Raw genomic sequence first — 21,322 nt, forward strand, 5'->3', positions numbered from 1 at the left:
AATATATATTTTCCTATTTGCTCGTACTTTCTCCGAAGTGCCGACGTATTTTTAAAAAAATATTTGCTTATAACAACATTCGAAGGGAAATATGCAAAAAGTATCGAATGGAATATGTTTTTATATAATATATTATACACGAAAAAGCCGTTTTCGTTTTGTCTAATTCGGCGGTACAACGTTATGGGAGTATGGCGCCGCCAACACATCCAGCGCTGTAGCCGCTCCAAACCTTGGTAGTCTGACGCTCCCATCGTTGAAGCGCCGCGTGCTCACCTTCGTGTTCCAGCCGCTTCAAAAATGTTTGAACTCTTGCACTACCACGTTTCGATTGTAGCAGTACAATTTTAAACCCATCACATTTCAATTGATCGTTGAAACCGCGCAGTCACATTTGGTGCCCCAGCAGTCCAATTTTGGTATTATAACAGTTCAACAGTATGTGAGAGTGTGACACTCCCAAATGTTGGCAATCCTAGCCTTCAATATTACTTTCCGTGCAGGCACTGGAGAGTAAGGGACAACCTGGCAAAAATTTAGACTTGCACATTTTGAGGATCGCAGGTGTTGCAGAAGGAGACCACCTCTGACCTACTGTGCAGATGTCCTGCTCACGCAAGGTTGATACAGAGGGTGCAGATAGTCCCTCAACAGGGACAGAGTAATTAAGGGCGTTTAACTTGGCATTAATATGCCTTATTTCCGCAGCCATCAATAAGAAGTTGTAAGGTTTAAGTAGGTTTAGAAGACACAGTACAATGTTTAATTGCTTGACTGACACGTCCTCGTGCGAAGGCCACTGTGTTCCACCTACGCCCATATCGTATTACATTACCACATGTTTCTATCGAAGTGCCAAAGTGTCATATAGGAGAAGAATCTCTCGGTTTAGGAAGGAGCAGTTTGGATAGTTTTAACGAGCATTAACAGTGCTAAAAGCATAGACAGCGCTTAGCACTTCGTCAATCAAAGAAATCGCAGATCATAGAAAGTCTCGGCAAAAAGCCATAAAAAGAACACAACGAAGATAAGAAGTGCAAAGAAGAGTTTAAAGAAGTAGATAAACTTAAAGTTCTGCTGACCAAGTGAAAAGAAAATTACAATAAAGGAGATAAAAAAAATCAATGCTATAAATAATACATTGATTATTGTGAAACGTGACACGCAGTACGAGAGAGAGATTTTAGATTTAGATTTAGATTTATATGTTTTTATTGTTGTACAGAGAGAGAGAGAGAGAGAGAGAGAGAGAGAGAGAGAGAGAGAGAGAGAGAGATATGCGAGCACGGCTTCTCAAAGACATGGACCTAGCAAGTATTAGGATTAAGAGGTACAGATAAAGCTTGACTAACAGCCCTGAAAAAGAATGGTTGAAAAACCGACAAAAGTCAGGCCAAGTGCTATAAAATGTTGCTAGATTTTGTTATTTATATATAAAGGCAATCGGTAAGTGTCATGGATGGCATCTAGGTATGTAAGTTCGCAGCAGTAGACGTAAGTGAGACAGAATAACTGTTAGGAAGAAAATGAGGAGGAGTAATTGATAGGGAATGAGTAAAGGGTAAAATTCTTTAACTGGTGGCAGTGTCAAACATTTTTTTTCTATTATATAAAGAGATATATAATACTTTATTTATTCTAAATTTTTGGTGTGCATGTAAATTATATTTTTTGTTAACTCCTTATAGAGGTCGCATAGAAATATCAGAATTTATATCTTCGTATGATCGTGCAAAAGTAAACGTCATTAAAGCACTGACTGTTGGCCGCTTTCTTGGATCGTGTTCAAGACATTTGCTAATAAATTCGATACCTTCCAATGATAGGTGCTTTGGTAGTTGTGGACTTTCTCCCATGCCGACCTGAAATTTTTATGGTAGATGGTAAATATATAATCAGAAAAGTTTTAAATAGTACAATACTTAGATATGTAATTTTTTGATTACTTTACAATAAAAAAGAATGTTATCATTATCTTTCCGAAAAAATAGAATTTTAATGTCAATAGACTAGCAGGTATCGCTCTTAATAAACATAATAATTTACATACTATATTTACAACACATAGAAGACTTCTACGTTTTTTGATCTAAAAAGCAAGCTTTAAGTGACCTATTCTTCGCCGGCTAAAAGAAAAAGGGCAAAAACTTTTCTTGTGATACATGCACGATTTCCATGTTTATTAGACCTAAAAGGCAGCCCTAAAGTGACCTTTTTTGACCGGCTAAAAAATCCGGGCAAAAAATCTTTGTTTGCCAGCTTTTTGAAAAATTTGTAAAATTGATTAAAACATGTACTGACACTCACATACACACATACAACACGCATACACACCCGCCCGTAAATAAAATACGCAGAACAGTTACAGGAGATCTTCTGATAGACCTTGACATACAAGAGAAGTCAAAACCTAGGACTTCCAAGAAGCAGTTAAAGCGGTACTAGTGGAAGGCGCCACAATAAAAGCACTCCAGGTAAAAGAAACCATTAAAGTAAGAGATCTGGACATGCTTACCTCAAAAGAGGAGGTACTAGAACAACTACAAAAGGAAATTGGCAAGAAGAACATCATAGAAGTCTCTACGATAAGATCTCTGCGAAAGACGTATGGTGACACGCAGATGGCAGTGATACGGGTACCAGCTCAGATAGCGGCTAAGATCACTAAGCTACGAAAGATGAGAATAGGATGGGTCAACTGTAGGATCCGAGTGGCTAACCGCAAAAACGAGCTGCTTAGGTGTTATAAATGTCTAGGTTTTGGCCATATCAGTAGAAACTGCACAGTAACTGAAGACAATAGTATGCTTTACTTTGAATGTGGAAAATATGGGCACAAAGCAAAAGAGTGTAAAGGAAGCACAGGTGATAAGAGTGACCATGCAGCTGGTAGCTATGCATGCCCAGTTTACCGAGCTGCAGTAGAAGCCACTGACAGACGAAGAAAATGAAAATAGTGCAGTTAAATATGAATCACAGCGCAACTGCACAGTACCTACTGAGCCAGTATGTCCATGAAACAGAAATCGACATAGCCATCGTCTGTGAACAATACAGAGACCTGGACAAACCATCGTGGGATATGGACAGTACTGGTAAAGCGGCGATATGGGCATGCGGGGACGCCTCTTTCCAGAAAAATCTGATAAACGAAGTATCTGATAAACTGAGAGTCAGAGATTCATTCATCTTGAACACTCAAACGTAACTAAAAATATATGAGGTTTATAACAGCTTATATAGATGATAATTATCAGGATGATCTAATAAATCATTTAAAAACTTGAGGTAAAGATGACCACAAGTAAAAGTATTATACTCTTGATAACGTTTATAATTATATTTAATAGTATCAAGGTTAAAATAATTAATTAAATCTATAGGCGGTCGCAAATCACCAAAACTATCGAAGTACAAAACGTTTTTACCATTCTTGCGGTACGCTACCCAATGTGTACCAGGGCCAGTATTATCATCAAGATTTACAATAGCGCTCTCTCTAAACAGAGGTCCGCTAGCTGGAAGTGCATTTCTCATGAATACTCCTCGAAAGTTAGATGTTTGTAGTTTTTTAGCAAATTTTTGTAGATCATAGTCTGTCAATGGATGCTTAGACAGCTTTACTTCAACGAAGTTTTTTTTTTTCCTCGTCGAGCTATTTTTTTCTTCTCGACAACCTGTTTTTTCAATAGTATTCCGTAACCTTTGTGATGAGGTTTTAAATATAAACCTTTTCCAAGTGCTTGTGCTTCCAGTTTTTTATTGTGTCGCTGCTGTTCTTCTAGTTGTTGCTTAGCAGCATTCACTCTGTTTACAGCTTGCGCTATTCCAGCAGCACCACCAGCTAATGAACCAACTGCGCTTAGTCCTGCAAACAGTGGAATGAGTGCAGGAAGAAAGCCGCCTACTTTTGGAACAGGTAGTATTCTTGGTAAACTCACATTACGTTTACCACCAGCTTTTTTCATGATAGTGCGAGCTGCTTGAAGAGCACTTATAATAGCAACGCGTGAGTCATTGCTATGTGTTACCGCTTTCGAAGCAGTTTTTATTATTTTTTTCAAGGTTAACTTCTTGTTTCTCTTATTACACTTCTTTAACCCCATTCCAAATTTTGATTTAACTTTCATGATAGTTGTAACAGCGTATTCTGCAGCCTTTTCACACAAACTAGAGTCTGAAGCTTTAACACATTGTCAAGCTTTTTCAGCCAATACTCGATCTGCAGCGTTCCGAGCGTTTATATCTTCACGATTTTTGGAGTATGCAATATCGTGTTCTTTACACGCTGCGTCTAGAGGATTAATGCCAGGATCTCCTCGTGCTAGCCGTTTATATAGCTTTGTGCCTGGACCACAGTATTGATAGCCTGGAATATTCATTTCAAACGGTAACTTATTAATAAATTTATTTATTAAACCTTGACTTTGATGCACGATCATGACTGTTCAATGATTTATACACTACTGGACTTAAGTTATAAAATGTTACTTTTTATAATTTCGTACGTCAGTTACGATTTAGATTTCATACAGTATGGGTGTGAAACAACAATCACTCAAACTTCCTGTTATAAATTTTGACACTCTGACAGAGTCAGATCGACGTAAGGGAAAAGGACATGGGGATCTTTCACCAGATAACATCCGAGCAGTTTTTTGTGGACCGTCAAACTGTGGTAAAACAAATGCTCTGTTATTTCTTATTACACATCCACAGAAATGGATTGAAATTTGAGAATATTTACGTTTATTCAAAGTCGTTGAATCAACCTAAGTATCAGCTATTAAGGAAACTCGTTGAACCTATCGAGGGGATTCAATATCTACCGTTTAGTGAACATGATCTTGTTGTATCACCAGACAAAGCTCGAGAAAATTCGAGAATGATATTTGATTATATTGCCTGTGAAAAACAAGATAATATTAAATTTTCTCATAATATTTCTAATAACATGATATATCATTATTGATTTTGTAAAGGTTCATACTCACTTTATTCTATAATGTCCCCAAGACAGTGTTTCATTGCTGTCTGGTATCAGGAATCTTTTATCATCGTACGGACTTAGTGCAATTTTTTCGTGCTGTATGGTTTCAACATTGTGTAATTTTGATCTAATAACAGATTGCTTTCTTTTCAAAATTCTTTGATTTTGCAAACAGTCTACATAGTCATCAAAACAAATAGTTTTTTTCACGACGACTTTATAGCTTTGATTTTCTTTAAAATCGACATCGACATTATCAAAATCGACATTATCAACACGTGTGCTGTACATTTTACTTCTCAATCCAATGAATTCAGTAAGTATATTTCCATTGCATTCATCTTTCATTAGTCCTACAACTTTCTTATTCATACGTGGCATTCCAGAAACATTGTTTTCTGGATAATCTGATGAATCAAATCGTTCAATATTTGATTTAATATCTTCATACAAATCATTACAGGTTACTGCATAAATCAAATTATCAGTGTCTGTGTACAACAACTTACAATTATTTTCATACTTTTGCCGTACATAACAGTCTTTGAAATATCCCATACTGACAAACCAATATATAAAGGTTTATTCACATATACACTAGTCTTTCTCATTTCTATAGCAACTAAATTTTCACTAAATATTGCACTGCTATGAAAATTTGGTTTTGAAATGAGAGCTTCCACGCCATATCGTCCTTCCCACTTTGTCATGAGTTTTACATCAACATGCTTACGTACATTCTCCATAGTCTTGCCGTAAACAGCATTATTCATTAGTTTAAAAAGCTTTTTTTCAAACTCATTTTTTGCTTTAGCTCTCATGGAACTATTTAAATCTATGTAAGGCTTCCACCAGTGAGATTGTTTAAACTTTAACACTCGATGAATTTTAACAAGCTCAAGTCCATTTGCTAAAGTCTGTTTTAAAGCTCGATAATGAATAACATAATTGTTTTATTCATCAAAGTAGCTAATAGTTTTTCTTGCTTGGATCCAGGAGGTTTCATATGCTCTGGGCAGAACGATAAATCATTATGTATACTGTGAATGTCCTTAGGATACTTAAGATCTACTTCCAAGATATATCCTTCAAGTGCATCATCGTCTATAGTTTGAACGTTTATATTTGTAAAATCTTGAATCCATTCAAATGCATTATATGGTAGAGATTGTGTCATTGCATAACCATAAAGATTATTAGCATCTAAATATATGAGATATACATTATCTTGATCGCATTTATAATGCTCTTTCATATATTTATGATTAGCTTTAGCATATCTATGAAAACATTGACTTAATCCTCCTCTGATACCACGCTCAATAAAAAGTAACATATCAATATCCGTGATCAGTTTCAATTTAACACCAGTAATTTTAAGCATTGCATCCCAGGTGAAGCCAGGTGTTGTATAATAATGTGCTGGATCAAGACCATATACAGTCAAACACTGATCACGAAAATTTTCAAAAACATCAGCTAATAGTAGTATGTCTGTTTTCATGTAAAGATCTGAATATTCTCCAAGAGTTGTTATTTCAAACTCTGTCCACACTTTCTGCGCATGAGTATAATCATCTTGCGATACTGTTGAATCTGTGAGTGAACTGAAAAACTTCTCTACAGCAGGCAGCTCAGTTTCATTTAGTTTTTCCATACAATTAATGTATTCGTAGGGAAAAACTAATTGACCGAGAGATGATGCCATAAAGCGGAATGAGTCGATGAAACGGAGCTTTATCACACAATTTTCAATATGCTTAGTAAAAGCAATATATTTTTCCTTTGTTAAGGGAAGAAGATCAACTTTGCCTGGAAAACAATTAGATATATCTTTGATTATAAAATGAGCATCATACCCACTTAAATTATGAAAAACCACTGGAATTATTCTTGAATCTTGATAGTTCAAATTACATCCAGCATGAGCAGATCCTCAATATTTTGAGGTTAAGTGACAGTGATCATGAACTTTAATTCTACCATCTATCGATTTTTCACAAATATGACAGGTATCTGACTCGATAAAAGATATTTGTTGCTCTAAACTAAGATTTTCCATTGGTATAGGATTTCCATATATATTATCTATTTGTTCAGCTATCGATTTCAATTCCTTAGCAAACCACAATGCTGGTTCTTCTCCTCGATAACTGCTAAATCGAAATAAAGAATCATCATAACTGCATTTCAAGAAATATCCAATACTAAACATATCATGTTTTTTTTATATGCTGTAGTATTCTTTGGTTCATCTTCTTCTGATTCATTAATCGGTATTAATAAACATTGACAATATGCATAGATAACAAATGGTATTTTTTCTGTAAATCTATCATTTTTAAAGGTTATGATATCATTACCAACTTTTGGTAATTTAACCTTGCAATCATTAATCAGCTTACATTGCTGCAGATGTGCTTCTAAATATTGTTGAGTAGAAAAAAAGTGTAGACATCGGTCACATATGTGAATTTTCTTTGTACGTGTCAGACTACTACTCACCAATCTTGATAGATTTTTAATGTAAACGTAATGATAATCGTTACAATTCATGATACTATCATCATCACTATCATACATATCTTTTCCAGCTTCAATCAAAAGGAGATTAATATGATTTACTTTCTTTTCCGACGTAAGATGAAGTGGTACAATCTCTCGGCCATCTAAACCAAAAACATTCACTGAAATTTGATTATTTTGCTTTTCGAATTTAGATACTTGTTTCAAAGCTACTGGAAATTCAATTCCTTTCATATTTAATTCTCCATCGAATCTGAGATAATTAATGACTCTGTCAGGATGATCTTGGCGAGAAACTGGATGAAGCGCGGACAAAATTGCCCACTTAAAACATTGATTGTCTGTATTTTTAACATTTATACAAGCTTTTTTTTTCTTTAATAAATTTAAGTAATTATATATGAACTACCACCTCGCATTGCGTTTACACGCATAGACACATACGCACGCAGGCATGCACACATATATACACACACATAGACGCACACTAACACTTTACCTGTCTTTCACTTGTATTTGGAACAGCGGGGTCTTCGTATAAACGAAAAAACTTTAATGTTAAGTTGCGAGCAAACGTAGGTAATGGTAAATAGCAAGGTGTTTTCGGCTTTTTCGTGCGCCTCGGATGTGGTCGCACTTCTCTCACAATTACTTCACCACTCTTTACCTCCTGATAGATGATTGTATTATCGATCGATACAACTATCGTTGGAGACGTATTCTTTGTTTCGGAACTCATTATTTTTTCACTTTTCCTCTGCTTCCTCTATCGCTGTAGACACACAACTGTAGTACGCGTTTACTGCACGACACTAGCCCACCGGCAATCTCAAGCGGGTGAAAATTTTATTGCCTAGAGTTTTTAAGGAAATTCTACTCGCGCACAATGCCCTATTCACACTGCAGCAAAATGACACATACCGAAAAAATGCACTAGAAATAAGCGTCTTTTTTTTAAACTATTGTAACACTACTGCAGAAAGAAATGCTCAATCATCCCTGCATAACCATTATCTTCATCACTGGAATCATTAGTATAGCTAAAACCGCCACGATTAGCAGCACCTGGTGAATCCGGCGTATCCGCTTCATCATCCACCTGAAATAGAAAATTTAATTAACCAGCAAGGTATTTTTTGACTTGATATTAATACATACACTACATTCACACATACACATCTGCGCGCGCGCATATTCTCGCATGCACGAACGCGTACAAACACATACACGTTAATGTTAATACCTGGTGCTATTGCTGTTGCTGTAACTGCTGAAGCTGTTGCTGAAACTGTTGAATCTGTTGCAGAAGCTGCTGCTGCTGCTGTTGTTTCTGATTCGCAGCAAATGGTGGTAGTTGCAAATTTAACGGTGTTCCAGCTTGCTTTTTACATACTTCCTTCGGTTCAGAACTCATTTTTTTCACTCTGCGCTTTTTTCCTCTGCTTCCTCTAACGCTGTAGACACACAAACACACTATTCGTCTGGCTAACTCAAGTGGACGCAGAGTTTTAGAGGGAATTGGAGTCGCGCACAATGTTCCATTTATGCTCCAGCAAAATCACTACTACCCGTTTTTACAGAATGTCTTGCACAATTAGTTTAAAATTTAATTTTCACTCGTTTTTTCTATCAAACGTATCATTAAAAAAATTTTAAAATATCATACATCTTATGATATTCATTAAAAATGCGGCCACTTATAATTTTTTCACTATACTTTCATTCACATAATCACATCACAAAAATCATTACAATGAGATAAACAAATCACGATCACGTGTGCGCGTAGGCGCGCTCCGTACAACTTATATACGCAAATTCATAGGTTAGCGCACACATAAAAGAGGGATTCGCGGCCTTGATTGCACGCGCATTTGATTCACGCGAAAAGAGGGGAGGGGGTAGCGCGCGGCCTTCGCCGTGCACGAACGCTGGAGGTGGCGGATGACGCGAGAGCGGGGAGCCGTGAGTGACCTCGGATGTGTGCGTGAGTAGGAGGTGATAGGTGACCTCGCGCGAGAGCGGGAGGTGTCCTTCACTGCGCGCGCATAAAATTCGCGAACGGGTGGGATTGCCCTTCATCTCGACCTATAAAATCGGCTGCAGACCGCCAGTGTGCACACTCGATTTTGTGCGTTCAGTGAATTCTCTTTTGTGCTATATAAAGTGTAAGTGTTTAATTATATATGTGCAGTTATAGTGAATAACATAAAATTAATTGTTTCATACAGTTATATATTCTTTTTACAGATCAACAAAACCATGGATGTATTAAATCAGGCTGGAAAAAAATCCAAGTTACCTTCCAACTAAGAATTTAAGAGACTTGGAAGTTAATAAATCGTATTTGATTACAGACGTGAAAAAAGTTGCTACTAGGTTTGGAATGAAAATTGTGTTACAGCTAGATTCTTTGTTTGATGTTTTCTTACCAACTAGAGTTAACGCTATACTCGTTGAAAAAGAAGAGGCGTACAATAATTTTAAAGAAGATACTAAAAAAAGAGAAGTTATCTTACCTGCAAATTTTATTTATTTAATCTATACTCCTCTTCATTCCAAATTCAGTTGATGAATTATTCATTATATTATATAAAACAGTGTTATTTTATAATTAATATAAAGTGAATATAAAAAAAGTGATCGTGAAAGTGGGGAGCTAGCCTCGCAAAAAAATTCAGTGATTAATATTTTAATAAACATCAAGTTTTGTAGTGAGACTCGAGTGATTAATATTTTAATAAACATCAAGTTTGTAGTGAGACTCGGAGTGATTAATATTTTAATAAACATCAAGTTTGTAGTAAGATTAGGCCCACGGGCAGTAGCCTGTAATCGTGAAGAAAAAATCGGGATGCGGGATTCGGGCATCGGACCTATGGATGAAAAAAATATATAAGCAGCCAGATACTTATATGCCTGCGAGTTACAGACGTCGGCATGGCAGGAATAATCGTTATAAATCATCGATTCTTTTGCCCAGGGAACGCGGAGATAAGCAGCCAAATGCTTATATGCCCGCGACTTACAGACGTCGGCATGGCAGGAATACTCGTTATAGATCATCGATTTTTTTTACCCAGGGGACGCGGGCTGCTGAAAATGCAGGGTGCCGCTGGACGTGAGATGACACAGGGGAGGGGTCCGATAAGGCAGAAGTGCCATATCGACAGTTACCGGCGTCGGTATGGTAGAAATGCCAGATCAGCTGATAAGTGGCGCAGAACCCGCATAGCCCCTACTATTTTCATTATAAATAATTAATTAAAAACTTTTTAACATATTAACATATTAACATTTTTTAACTTTTTCTTATAAAACTAATTCGAACGTTATAACAAACTATTATAATAACATTTACAACCTACTTTTTAAATAATGAATGACTTTTTCGATAACTTTTGTACATTTTGTTACTTTTGGCTTATTATCAACTTTTCTGTAAAGGCACTTACAATTGCTTTTGCACCTTGTTCTTTGAATATTTTCATTAAGTTTTCACTATTTAAATTAGCTTTGGCCATTCTCGTTAACATTGTTTTTGAAACAAATTCCAAAGTCTTAGTTCATTATACAAATGAATCTGATTCAAAATGCTTCATGTGTATAAGAAGATCTTGAAATTGACAAAATCTCAGTATTTTCTTCTCCGTGTACTCCAAAATCATGATTTAAAGTCTCAGTTCATTGTACAAGTAAATCTGATTGAAAATGCTTCATGAGTATAAGAAAATCTTGCAATTGACAAAATCTCAGTATTTCTTCCCAGTATACTCCAAAATCATGATTTGAAGTCTGTTCATTGTACAAGTGAATTTGACTGAAAATGCTTCATGTGTATAAGAAGATCTTGAAACTGGCAATAATTACCTTTGAAGGCACAAGTTTTTGTTAATTTTAAGATTTTCTCATACACAGGAAGTATTTTTGATTTTGGAATTGTTTTTTAATAAAATGCACTCGTTATATCTTTTTATATAGAACCAAATGTATGGTTTACCAAGTACAAAAGCTGTATTGACTTTTGAGTTACTGCCGTTTCCTTCAACTTTGTTGCAGCTACTTGTCGACAATCTATTCAATTCTCCACACTTGCATGTTATGAAAAATATACTCTCAAATCCGGATTTTATCTCACCTCGCGATTTTTCCAAATCTAATAAATCTGAACATTTTTTGCACTTCAGATTTTTCGCGAATGATTTGAGGTTAACGAACCTTGTCCCGCTTAGTTCAACTTTAATCGCTAAAACTGCTTTCTTTCTTCCGGTGATCTTCTTCTCTTTCGCAAATTTTCCTTTATATTTATACTAATACATTATTCAGCTACTGTCAAAAATACACCATCAATACTATACAAGCATGCACTATGGCGTTCCTAACAGAAAAAGCGACGTTGCCAGATCGTCGCGGCCCCTACTAGAGTATTGCGAGTATACTTATATATACTCTAGCGTTTCTCAACTTATTTTTGAAACGTCTGTATACCAATATCAATCGCGGACTACTTCTCGCAGTTGAGAACGACTGGGGATCCCATACTACCTTAAAGGTGCAAACAACGCTTGATAGTGGATACCTGATATTAAGGCTTAATATTAAGGCATTTAAGCTTTTCGAAAATATAAAGGACGCTGCGAAAAAGCAGCTAACCCAATTAAGAGAAAATAATCAAGGAACTATGAAGGCATCAACGAAAAGAAGAGGGAACAAGCATCGTCCGACCGAGGCGGCGGTACCCCTGCCAAGAAAAACAAAAATGAATCAAGCAGCGCACCCTCTATCAGAAATTGTAACTGACATAAAGGCAAAAAGGAAAGAAAAGAAAAATCAGGAGCAAAGCCTACCCCAAAAACCAAAGAAGAAAAAAGAGAAGGCCCCGCGAAGAAAGAGAAATGTAATCCTCGTTAAACCAAGTGCGAGAAAACACTACGCCGAGATCTTTGGACAAATCAAGGCTAAGGTAAAGCCGGATGAACTGAATACGAAGGTTAAGTTCATCAGCAAAACAAGAGACGGTGGTGTCCTGGTGGTCGTTGGCCAAAGTGACGACGAAATGAAGTCGTTTCAAGAGGCCATCAAAGCTGCAGTTGGACGAGCGGGCACTACCAAGGGACATATCTCTAAAACCACTCTAGAGATCAAGGATATTGATGGCTTCACAATAAAGGAGGAAGTTTGCGACGCCATTGCTGCATGCAACAACGGGATCCGTCGAACAAGATGCTAAAGTGCGCATCTTTTTGAACCAAACTTGAGGGAGCAGAGGGTGTCAGTGGTTAAAATGGATCAGACCAAGGCCACCGTCCTAATAAAAGTAGGTAAGATCCGTATCGGGTAGATAAACTGCTGGGTACGGGTCCAAGCGTGGTCATACGTTGTATACGTAGCTTATAAATTTTATTAATATTTTTCACACTGTACTTGTTTCTAACACCATTCAATTAATTTTTTTTGGAAATGTCTGTCATTAGGTCAGAGGAGGCATATTTAAGGTACATTTTAAGCCCAGGTAAAGTGAGGCAGACGGTCCGGATCTTTCACAAAGCCGTGGCAAGTGACTAAAAACACTTATTTATATAGTTAAATGTCATGAATTTTAGTCAGTGATTTTCTCTGGTATATAAATGATATTTTTCAGTATAAATAGTGTATATTGTAAATATTTTCAGTAGATATTTTTTATTTTTTAATGTACGTGAAATGGAAAATTTTTTATTAGACGAATATTTTTTCGTTTTTTAGCAGGATTTAACATAAGCTGGAACCCTTATCATGTGTGTGTGTTGCAACCTCTTAAATCTTTCTGCGCCGATCTTATCACGCCTCACAACAACAACTGAGAGGACGAGCAGGTAGCGGAAGAGTTCGAACCCGATAACGATAAAGGTAAGTGTCATTCAGTACAACAATATTCAATAGGCCAATAACGCATCCCTCTCTTTCTCTTATATTCTCTCTTTCAAATCATTATTATCCGGGTAGTTTCCCTTTCTTATAAATTAATGACGTGACGGCAAAGGTTCACGTCCTAATACTTTATTAGTTCACGTATCGGCTTTCGTCATTTCAAAAGTGCACTTGGACAGTTGCCTCCAGCTGTTCTTCAGGATCGCGGAGATAACTAAACACCGTCGGCACCTAGATCTATCATCTAGAATCTCTTTCGCCCTCCGTGCTCCCATACTTTTAAGGTAGTTCACTCAAAAAATCAATATTCTTACAGATTGCTGCTATTTTATAAATATATCCTATTAAGTGCCCTCTATAACGTGGTAAAATTTTTTACCCCCCAAGCGGTATGATTTTTTAAGATATCGGGTCTTGAAGTTGTGTATTTTAACATGGGAAGCATAGCATAAGTCTAAATTTAGTGTACATTTTATTTAATTATAAAGAAAATAAATCATACATCTTATTGGAAAACTAGGTCATGATGTAAAATCATAATACGAATCAAGGAAATAAAAATTTGATAGGTCGAACGGTGTTTTTTGAAAAGTTACAGCAATCGGAAGTTTCAATTCTATGCTATATACAGGGTGACCCAATTTAAACGGGCACCGCTCATAACTCGTCAGGGACAGCCACAATCGAAAAAAATGGTAGAGACCAAAGTTGTAGGATATCGAAGGGGCAACCCGATGGTGACCTTGGATTTGACCTTGAACGCGTTTTTCAAGGTCATTTGAAGGTCAACTTTGGATTTTTAAATAGGAACCCCATTCTTTTATTGCGGGAATGGAAAGAGCGGTAAATTTTACGTTCAGAATGGTATGTTCGGTTGCGGCACTGAAGGTCATCTCAATGTCCTGCAGCCAGAATGAAACCCCGCCTACGTAATTCCTCTAGCAACGCCAAATTAAAAAAAAGTGGTAGAGACCAAAGTTGTTGTATAGGGGGGGGGGGAGAATTGTGACCTCGAATTTGAGCCAGTCCTACAAGGTCATTTCAGGGTCAAATTATTTTTTTTCAAACAGCACCCACTTTTTCGACTCCGGATCCTGAAAGCGTGTAAAATGTTGCACTTTAAACGAAGTAGTAAATTTAAAATAGAAGAAAAGATTTTAATCATTTAGCGTACCATTTCCTGCGTTTTGTCATCATTATAAAACTTGATGTCCAGGACCCACGACGAGGACGTAGCAGGGTGGATTTTCAGGTCCCATTTTGATCCGGCCGATGAAGGCAAGACGTGAAGACACCGGCCGATTAAGGCAAGAATCATAGCCCGGCCGATGAAGGCAAGACGTGAAGACACCGGCAGATGAAGGCAAGACCATGAAAAAATCACTTTATAAATAGAGTTTAAGCTTTACCTAATTAAGTGTTCAAAAATCCCTCCATGATGTCTAATACATAGTTGAATTCTTCGCTCAAAGCTTCCAACAGTCGACAGAAGCACATGCCTTGGTATGCCTCTGCAAGTATTAATGATTCTTTGCATTTGATTTAAAAAATCTTGAACATCTAAACTTCTATGCGCAGGTGCACCATCATGTTGAAGCCACATACGCATTCTGGTTTGTATATTAACATCTTCTAACAGATTTGGTAATTCATTTGTCAGAAAATGGAGGTATCTATCTCTGTTAACATTACCGTCAAAAAAGTAAGGCCCAATTAGATAGCCATTAACAATACCACACCATACTACAAGACTCCATTGATGTTGGTGATCGACTGCACGGGTCCAATGAGGATTTTCAATGGACCAATAGTGGGAATTGTGTCGGTTTAGTTGACCTGTATTATGGAAAGTGGCTTCATCGGAAAACATGACGTACCTGAAAAAATGTGGATCGTTTTGCAATCTTTCCTGTGCCCATTGGCAAAATCGTAACCTTCTTTCAAAATCACGTTCTGTTAGCTCTTGGGTCAAAGTAATATGATATGGATGGTAACGATGGAGTCTTGTTATTCTTCTCACTGTTTCTCTCGGGATGCCAGATCGTACTTCTATTTGTCGAATTGAAATATGAGGATCTAAATAAATCATAGCAAGCACCACCAATACTCGTGGATCATTTCGCTCGATAGTCATTACTCTATGACGTTGTCGTGATCTTTGAGGTCCTCGCCTCTCTCGCTGTTCAATTCTCTGGATCGTACTTCGAGATGGATGATGATTTCTGTTTGGGAAACGCCTCCGATATAATTGTGCTGCTGCATTATAATTTCTTCGACACTCTCCCAAAATCAATAAAATATCAACAATTTCGCTTCGACTATAGTCCGGCATATTTACTTAGATTATAAATATTACAAAAATAAAAAAAATGACTCAAATCACATATTTTCAATTATTAAATTAGTATTTGAAGTCGATAAATATCTAAATAAATTTAAAAATTCTACTGCATTACTAGAACTTAGACTGTTTTCTGCAAAAAATAATAAATAAAAAACTACTTAAACAATTATTTAATTGCAAATAGTAATTATTAATTTTTTATTATAAAATAATTTATTGATTAGGAAGCTTTTATGAAATAGATAATAAATAAATATTTTGTAATTCCAAAAGTGTTAAAAGTAAATTTTAATAGATAACTTATAAAATAGTTAAAATTGTATTTTAGTAAAAGATTTATTTTAACTTATTAAATTTTATGAAGTGAAATCAAACTTATACATACATTTAAAATATGGGTAATTAATCGGAATATTTAGCTCTTAAACAATATTTTCTAGAATAATCGCTATGACTTGAAATTATATCAAACATTTTTTAATTTTAAGTAAATTGATTCTTCAAGAAATACCTTCATTACGTATTGCAGAACTTTTTTTATACAAGACATTAATACAAAAATTTTAATAGAAAATGTATATTCGTATTATTTTTAATATTAAATGAAATGATGTAAAAAGTACAATCTTCATTTGTTAACAATAATAAATATTCTGTTACGTTAGATAAAAATTTTTTTACATTAACATAACTTTAGATGCAATATTTTATATTAATATGTATGTTATTAATTAATTATTATCGTGTTAAATACAATATTTTACAGCTTACATATTGTACAAGTTTAAATAATGAACATACATTTTTTAGTGTTGTTGGTTGTTTATTATTACTTATCTAATAGAAAAGTGCAAAAAATTTAAGTACCTACCAATTTCTGCTGCAAAAATATTTCTAATAGAATTAAAATATATTTATACAGTGGAATTATCACTAAATAATTATATTAACTGTTGCCAGTAATTGTATGTATAATCTGTTTGACGACATGGTATGTATTACAAACTTTATAATTCTGCTTATACATATGTATTTTCAACATGCGTGTTTACATGTATTCATCATAGATGAAGTGGACTGATTCCTTTTGGAAAATGATTGAAATACCTGTCATTTTAGAAAATTTATTGATTTAGTTAACTCGATTACGTCAATTCCATATGGCGTTCATAATGACCAAATATTACTAAACTTTATAAGTAATCAGAACAAAGCCCGCGCTGTAATCGAATTTATTCTGAAAAGTCTTAGTTGGGATATTCTAAAAATTACCAAAATAAAAAAGAAATTTAGCTGTTTAGCTATAAAATTATACTAAAAATAGTAGAGAACCGTAAAGAAGCATGCTATACAAGATTTTACAGATTTCTACCCTTTTATATATTTTTTTTACGTATTTCACATTTTGTGCAATAAAACATCTTTTCTAATTTTTTATTTTTCTGCAGTTTATAACATTGTTAAAGTTTAAAATTCTTAAAATTTATCAAATTTAGAAATGTTATTAACTGCAAAACAATGTAAAAATATAATAATAAAAAAAAATAAAAAAAAATGTAAAAAGTGTATTATTCTGTAAAAAACTGTAAAGCATAGTCTAAATACAAACAATCTTTTATAGTGATTAACTATTTTTATTAGAATTTTATTACAATTTACAGTGTACAACTTTATAACATTAAATAAACGTTTTATCAAATTAATAAAATCCAAAAAGTGTGGACATTCGATCGTTATTAAATCATAATATCATCATGATTTAATAACGATCATTAAATTTAATAAAATCATTAAATTAAGTCGTTATTTCCAATATTTCTTAAAATTTCATTCCAGCGTTTTAAAGTGTGGTATTAAAAGTTTTTAAAATGTTTTTAGAACCGTTTCATGTTAGGGCTGCATTAAAACATTCACTAAACATATTTATTATTTATTTTATCATTATTATTGCCAATAAGATATTATGTTTGCAGTATACTTAATACTATCAAAATTTGGTAATATTTTGATACTTGCTAATGAGAATTTTTATTGTAAAAAATATCAAAATATTTAATTATATTTTAATTTTAAATATTATGACATATAGTAAAGTTAGGTTACTTAATTTTTTTTTTCAAGAAATAAATAGCATTATCATTTTTGTTAAAAAAACGAATACAAGTTAAAAGATAATTTCATAGCACCTGCACGTTCGGTCTCGCTTCGCTTGCGGTAAACATATTTTTCTAATCAGAATTTTTATAATAAAAAATATAAAAATATTTCTAAATTATGTTACCTATTGTAGGAATTGCTTAACTATTATATTTAAAATATGTTTCGCATAAAACGCATTTTATCAAACTATGATAATATTTTGATACTTCGTTGCTATGTATGTTTATTTGGAAATATAAGTTACAGAACCTTCTCATCGAAACAACTTCATCTGTTGTCCATGCAACCAACAAAGATTCTAAACTTTAAAAATTATTCTAAAATTATTCTAAGTTTATATTTTTTTAATGATATTAATTGAGATGTTCTTGCTACCACTGTGTAAACGTTGCAGACGCTACTCTTGTCTTTGATATATTTTCTGACGGTAAAGTTTTAGTAATAATTGTATCACACCTTGTTTTACCTAGAATTCTTTTAAAATATTTAAATCAAAGTTTAGATTATTATGTTAATTTATTAAATTTTGATTTCAAATATATTTAAAATAATATTATTTTGTATACTGTTGTATTCCAGAATCTTTCTCTATAGTTTAGTTTTGTTTCAAATTCTACAAAATTTATTAGCTGATACTTTCCATATGGTATTTTTAATGACAGAAAAATTAGTTTGAAGCAGACACAATGAACTTTTAAGCTGATATAGCTTATGTATACTTGTCCATGGTTAATTGAAGCTTCTAAAATATTTTTAATGTCTGAGTCTACTGCAAAGCATTCTTTTCCAACAGTTCATGTTGACAGATGTATTAATCCATTTAATCTTCTTTACCTCCAAATGATCCATTGATAGTTTCTATTTTGACAATAGTACCTGAATGCTGGACATTATGCGATATTGAATCAGAGTTTAATGTCTCTTTAAGAATTGCAAAAAAGCCGAGAGATTTGAAAGATGAATTCGGTATCTTAGCGATTCCTGATCCGAAAAAAGCGAAAAGTTTACCTGAAATTACAATTAAAGAGGTAAACAAATGTTATGAATCTGATATTAACAGTCGCGTTATGCCGAATAAGAAAGATGTAGTTAAAATTAACGAAAATGGTGAAACTCAGTATGTTCCAAAAAGATTGCTACTATGTGATATTAAAGTATTGTATCGAACTTTTAAAGATGAATGTCCACAATTTCCTATCAGCTTTAGTAAATTCGCCGAACTACGTCCAAAATGGTGTGTTTTGGCTGGTGAAATAGGCACGCATAGCGTGTGTGTATGTGTAATACACCAAAATTTCAAGGCCATGCTTGAAGCATCTAAATTGATGATTCTCACAAAGGGATCTGGTGATCCAATAAATGGTTATATCGATTGCTTTTCGTTCATCTTATGCAGAAATCAGAATCCTGCTTGTTTTTCAGGAAGTTGTCAAAAATGTGGTAATTTTTTAAGATTTGAAGAACATGTATCTTCTGTATTATACGAAAATAAGATTGAAGAATTAATTTTTAGTGTCTGGCAGTCAACAAATAAATGTACTTTAAAAAGAGAATGTCTTTCGGTGGATAATTTTACGTCTGAATTGTCTTTGAGTTTTAAAAAACTTGTACCACTCATTTCATCGCAAAAAATCAATCTAAATATATAAAAGATCAGAAGAACAATTTACAAGAGAACGAAGGGCTTCTGGATATGGATTATTCTGAAAATTTTGCTTACGTCGTTCAGGATGCTGCTCAGCACTTTCATTTTAACAATGATCAGTGTACAATAAATGTTGCAGTACTATATTACAGAGAAGATAATTAAACAAGGTATTGTAGTTTTATAGCACTTTCTGAATGTACTACTGATGATACGGCCGCAGTTTATATTTTATAAGAAAAGATTCCCAAAAATGAATAAGATTATATACGTCACAGATGGTGCAAAGCAGCACTATAAAAATATATATCAAATGATGAACTTGGTTAAACATGAGTCAGATTTCCAAATAATGGCGGATTGGCATTTCCATTCTACGCTTATGGAAAGGGTTCATGTAACGGAGTAGGAGCCGTGTTAAAAAGAAAAGCTACTCGTACCAGCTTGCAGGCCAAAGCTACGGAAGCGATTTTAAATTCAAAACAACTTTATGACTGGGTGAGACAAAAGTTTCAAACAGTAACATTCTTTCACTATTCCAAAAAAGATTACGAAAAAACTTCAAGATCACTAAAGAAAAGATTCTCGGCTGCACCGTCTGTTACAAAAATTTCAGAAGGACATGCGTTTTTAGTTTCTCCCGACAAAAAAATTACTGTGTTTAGATACTCTAATGCACCAAGTCCATTATCAATAGTACAATATTAATAAATGAATTTAAAATATGTTCAACAAAATAATATAAATATACAAAAATAAAAGTAATAATTAAAAAACTTAAAAAAATAAAAAAAAGAAAGTAATGCGGGCTTTGTAATAAAGACAGTCTCAACCCTGTAAAATGCAGAGAGCTTTAATAGGAATCAATAAAAAAATTGCACAGTATAAACCATATTGTCAGTAATCACTTACATTATTTAAGTGTACTGAAGTAAAAGTAACAAAATAAAATTTAGCTTCGTGATCAAATTTAGTGGACCAAAATTCATAAAAATAGCCTTCGTCAATGATTTTCCTCTAGATGTAACTTTCTTAACCGCGTAAGAAAGACATTTTGGATGGTTTTTTGAGGTTAGGGACGAGCGCTTGAGGTATCGGTAAAAAAGACGTCCGGTTTCGTGTTCAGCAGCACAAAATACATAAAAATACTCTCTGTCAATAATTTTCCTCCCGTCGATCACAGGATAAACCTCTCAACTGCGTGAAAAATCAATTTTGGGGGGTGTTTTTGAGGTTAGGGACGAACGCTTGAGGTATCGGTAAAAAATACCGTCGGATTCTTGTTCAGCAGCTCAAAATACATGAAAATAGTCGTAGTTTAGAATTTTTCTGAGCCCCTGTGATTTCTGACAGCTTGATCATTTCGTTAAAGTAGTAATTTTTTAAGGTTAGGGAACGCGTAGCTCCGTCTGGGAACCAAATTTTAAAAAACGCCCCTCACTAATTGAAAGTACATAAAAAATGCTAAATTTAATAACTTACGAGCATATCATTGAAACTTTTAAAACCAAAGGACTCATTGAAACGAGATCTTTATTAGAAAGAAAAGTCAATGGAAAGTGTACTCTTATTTAAACTAAAATGTGTATGGAAGAAATTCTAGAATATTAATATATTCTGTAATAAGTTGTTGTACTTTATTTAACTTAAAAACTTTATATATGGTTAACAATGAAAGTATTGTTTAAAACTGTGTATCAATGACTCAAAAATGTGATAATAAACAATTAAAGTATTGTTAAATAAT

At 34.1% G+C, this 21,322-nt stretch overlaps 2 protein-coding genes across 4 annotated transcripts in view; one reads left to right on the forward strand and one right to left on the reverse strand.

Annotated features, from left to right (window-relative positions):
- Window positions 1–21,322, forward strand: part of LOC107981507 — a 204,044-nt gene that overhangs the window by 62,698 nt on the left and 120,024 nt on the right. For 2 of the 3 annotated variants that reach the window (XM_031930020.2, XM_031930018.2), the window contains exon 2: window positions 13,262–13,405. The gene's annotated coding sequence lies outside the window, so the exon portion shown is untranslated. The remainder of the gene's footprint in view (window positions 1–13,261; window positions 13,406–21,322) is intronic. The other variant, XM_031930019.2, reaches the window with a different exon arrangement.
- LOC100118641 (mitogen-activated protein kinase kinase kinase 4) overlaps window positions 1,611–21,322 on the reverse strand; it is a 175,817-nt gene continuing 156,105 nt past the window's right edge. Inside the window, exon 9 of the mRNA XM_031929962.1 lies at window positions 1,611–1,862. Within this exon, the coding sequence (XP_031785822.1) occupies window positions 1,683–1,862 (180 nt within the window). The 3' untranslated portion in view covers window positions 1,611–1,682. The remainder of the gene's footprint in view (window positions 1,863–21,322) is intronic.

Source organism: Nasonia vitripennis (assembly GCF_009193385.2).
Source record: "Nasonia vitripennis strain AsymCx chromosome 4 unlocalized genomic scaffold, Nvit_psr_1.1 chr4_random0007, whole genome shotgun sequence".
Lineage (NCBI taxonomy): Eukaryota > Metazoa > Arthropoda > Insecta > Hymenoptera > Pteromalidae > Nasonia > Nasonia vitripennis.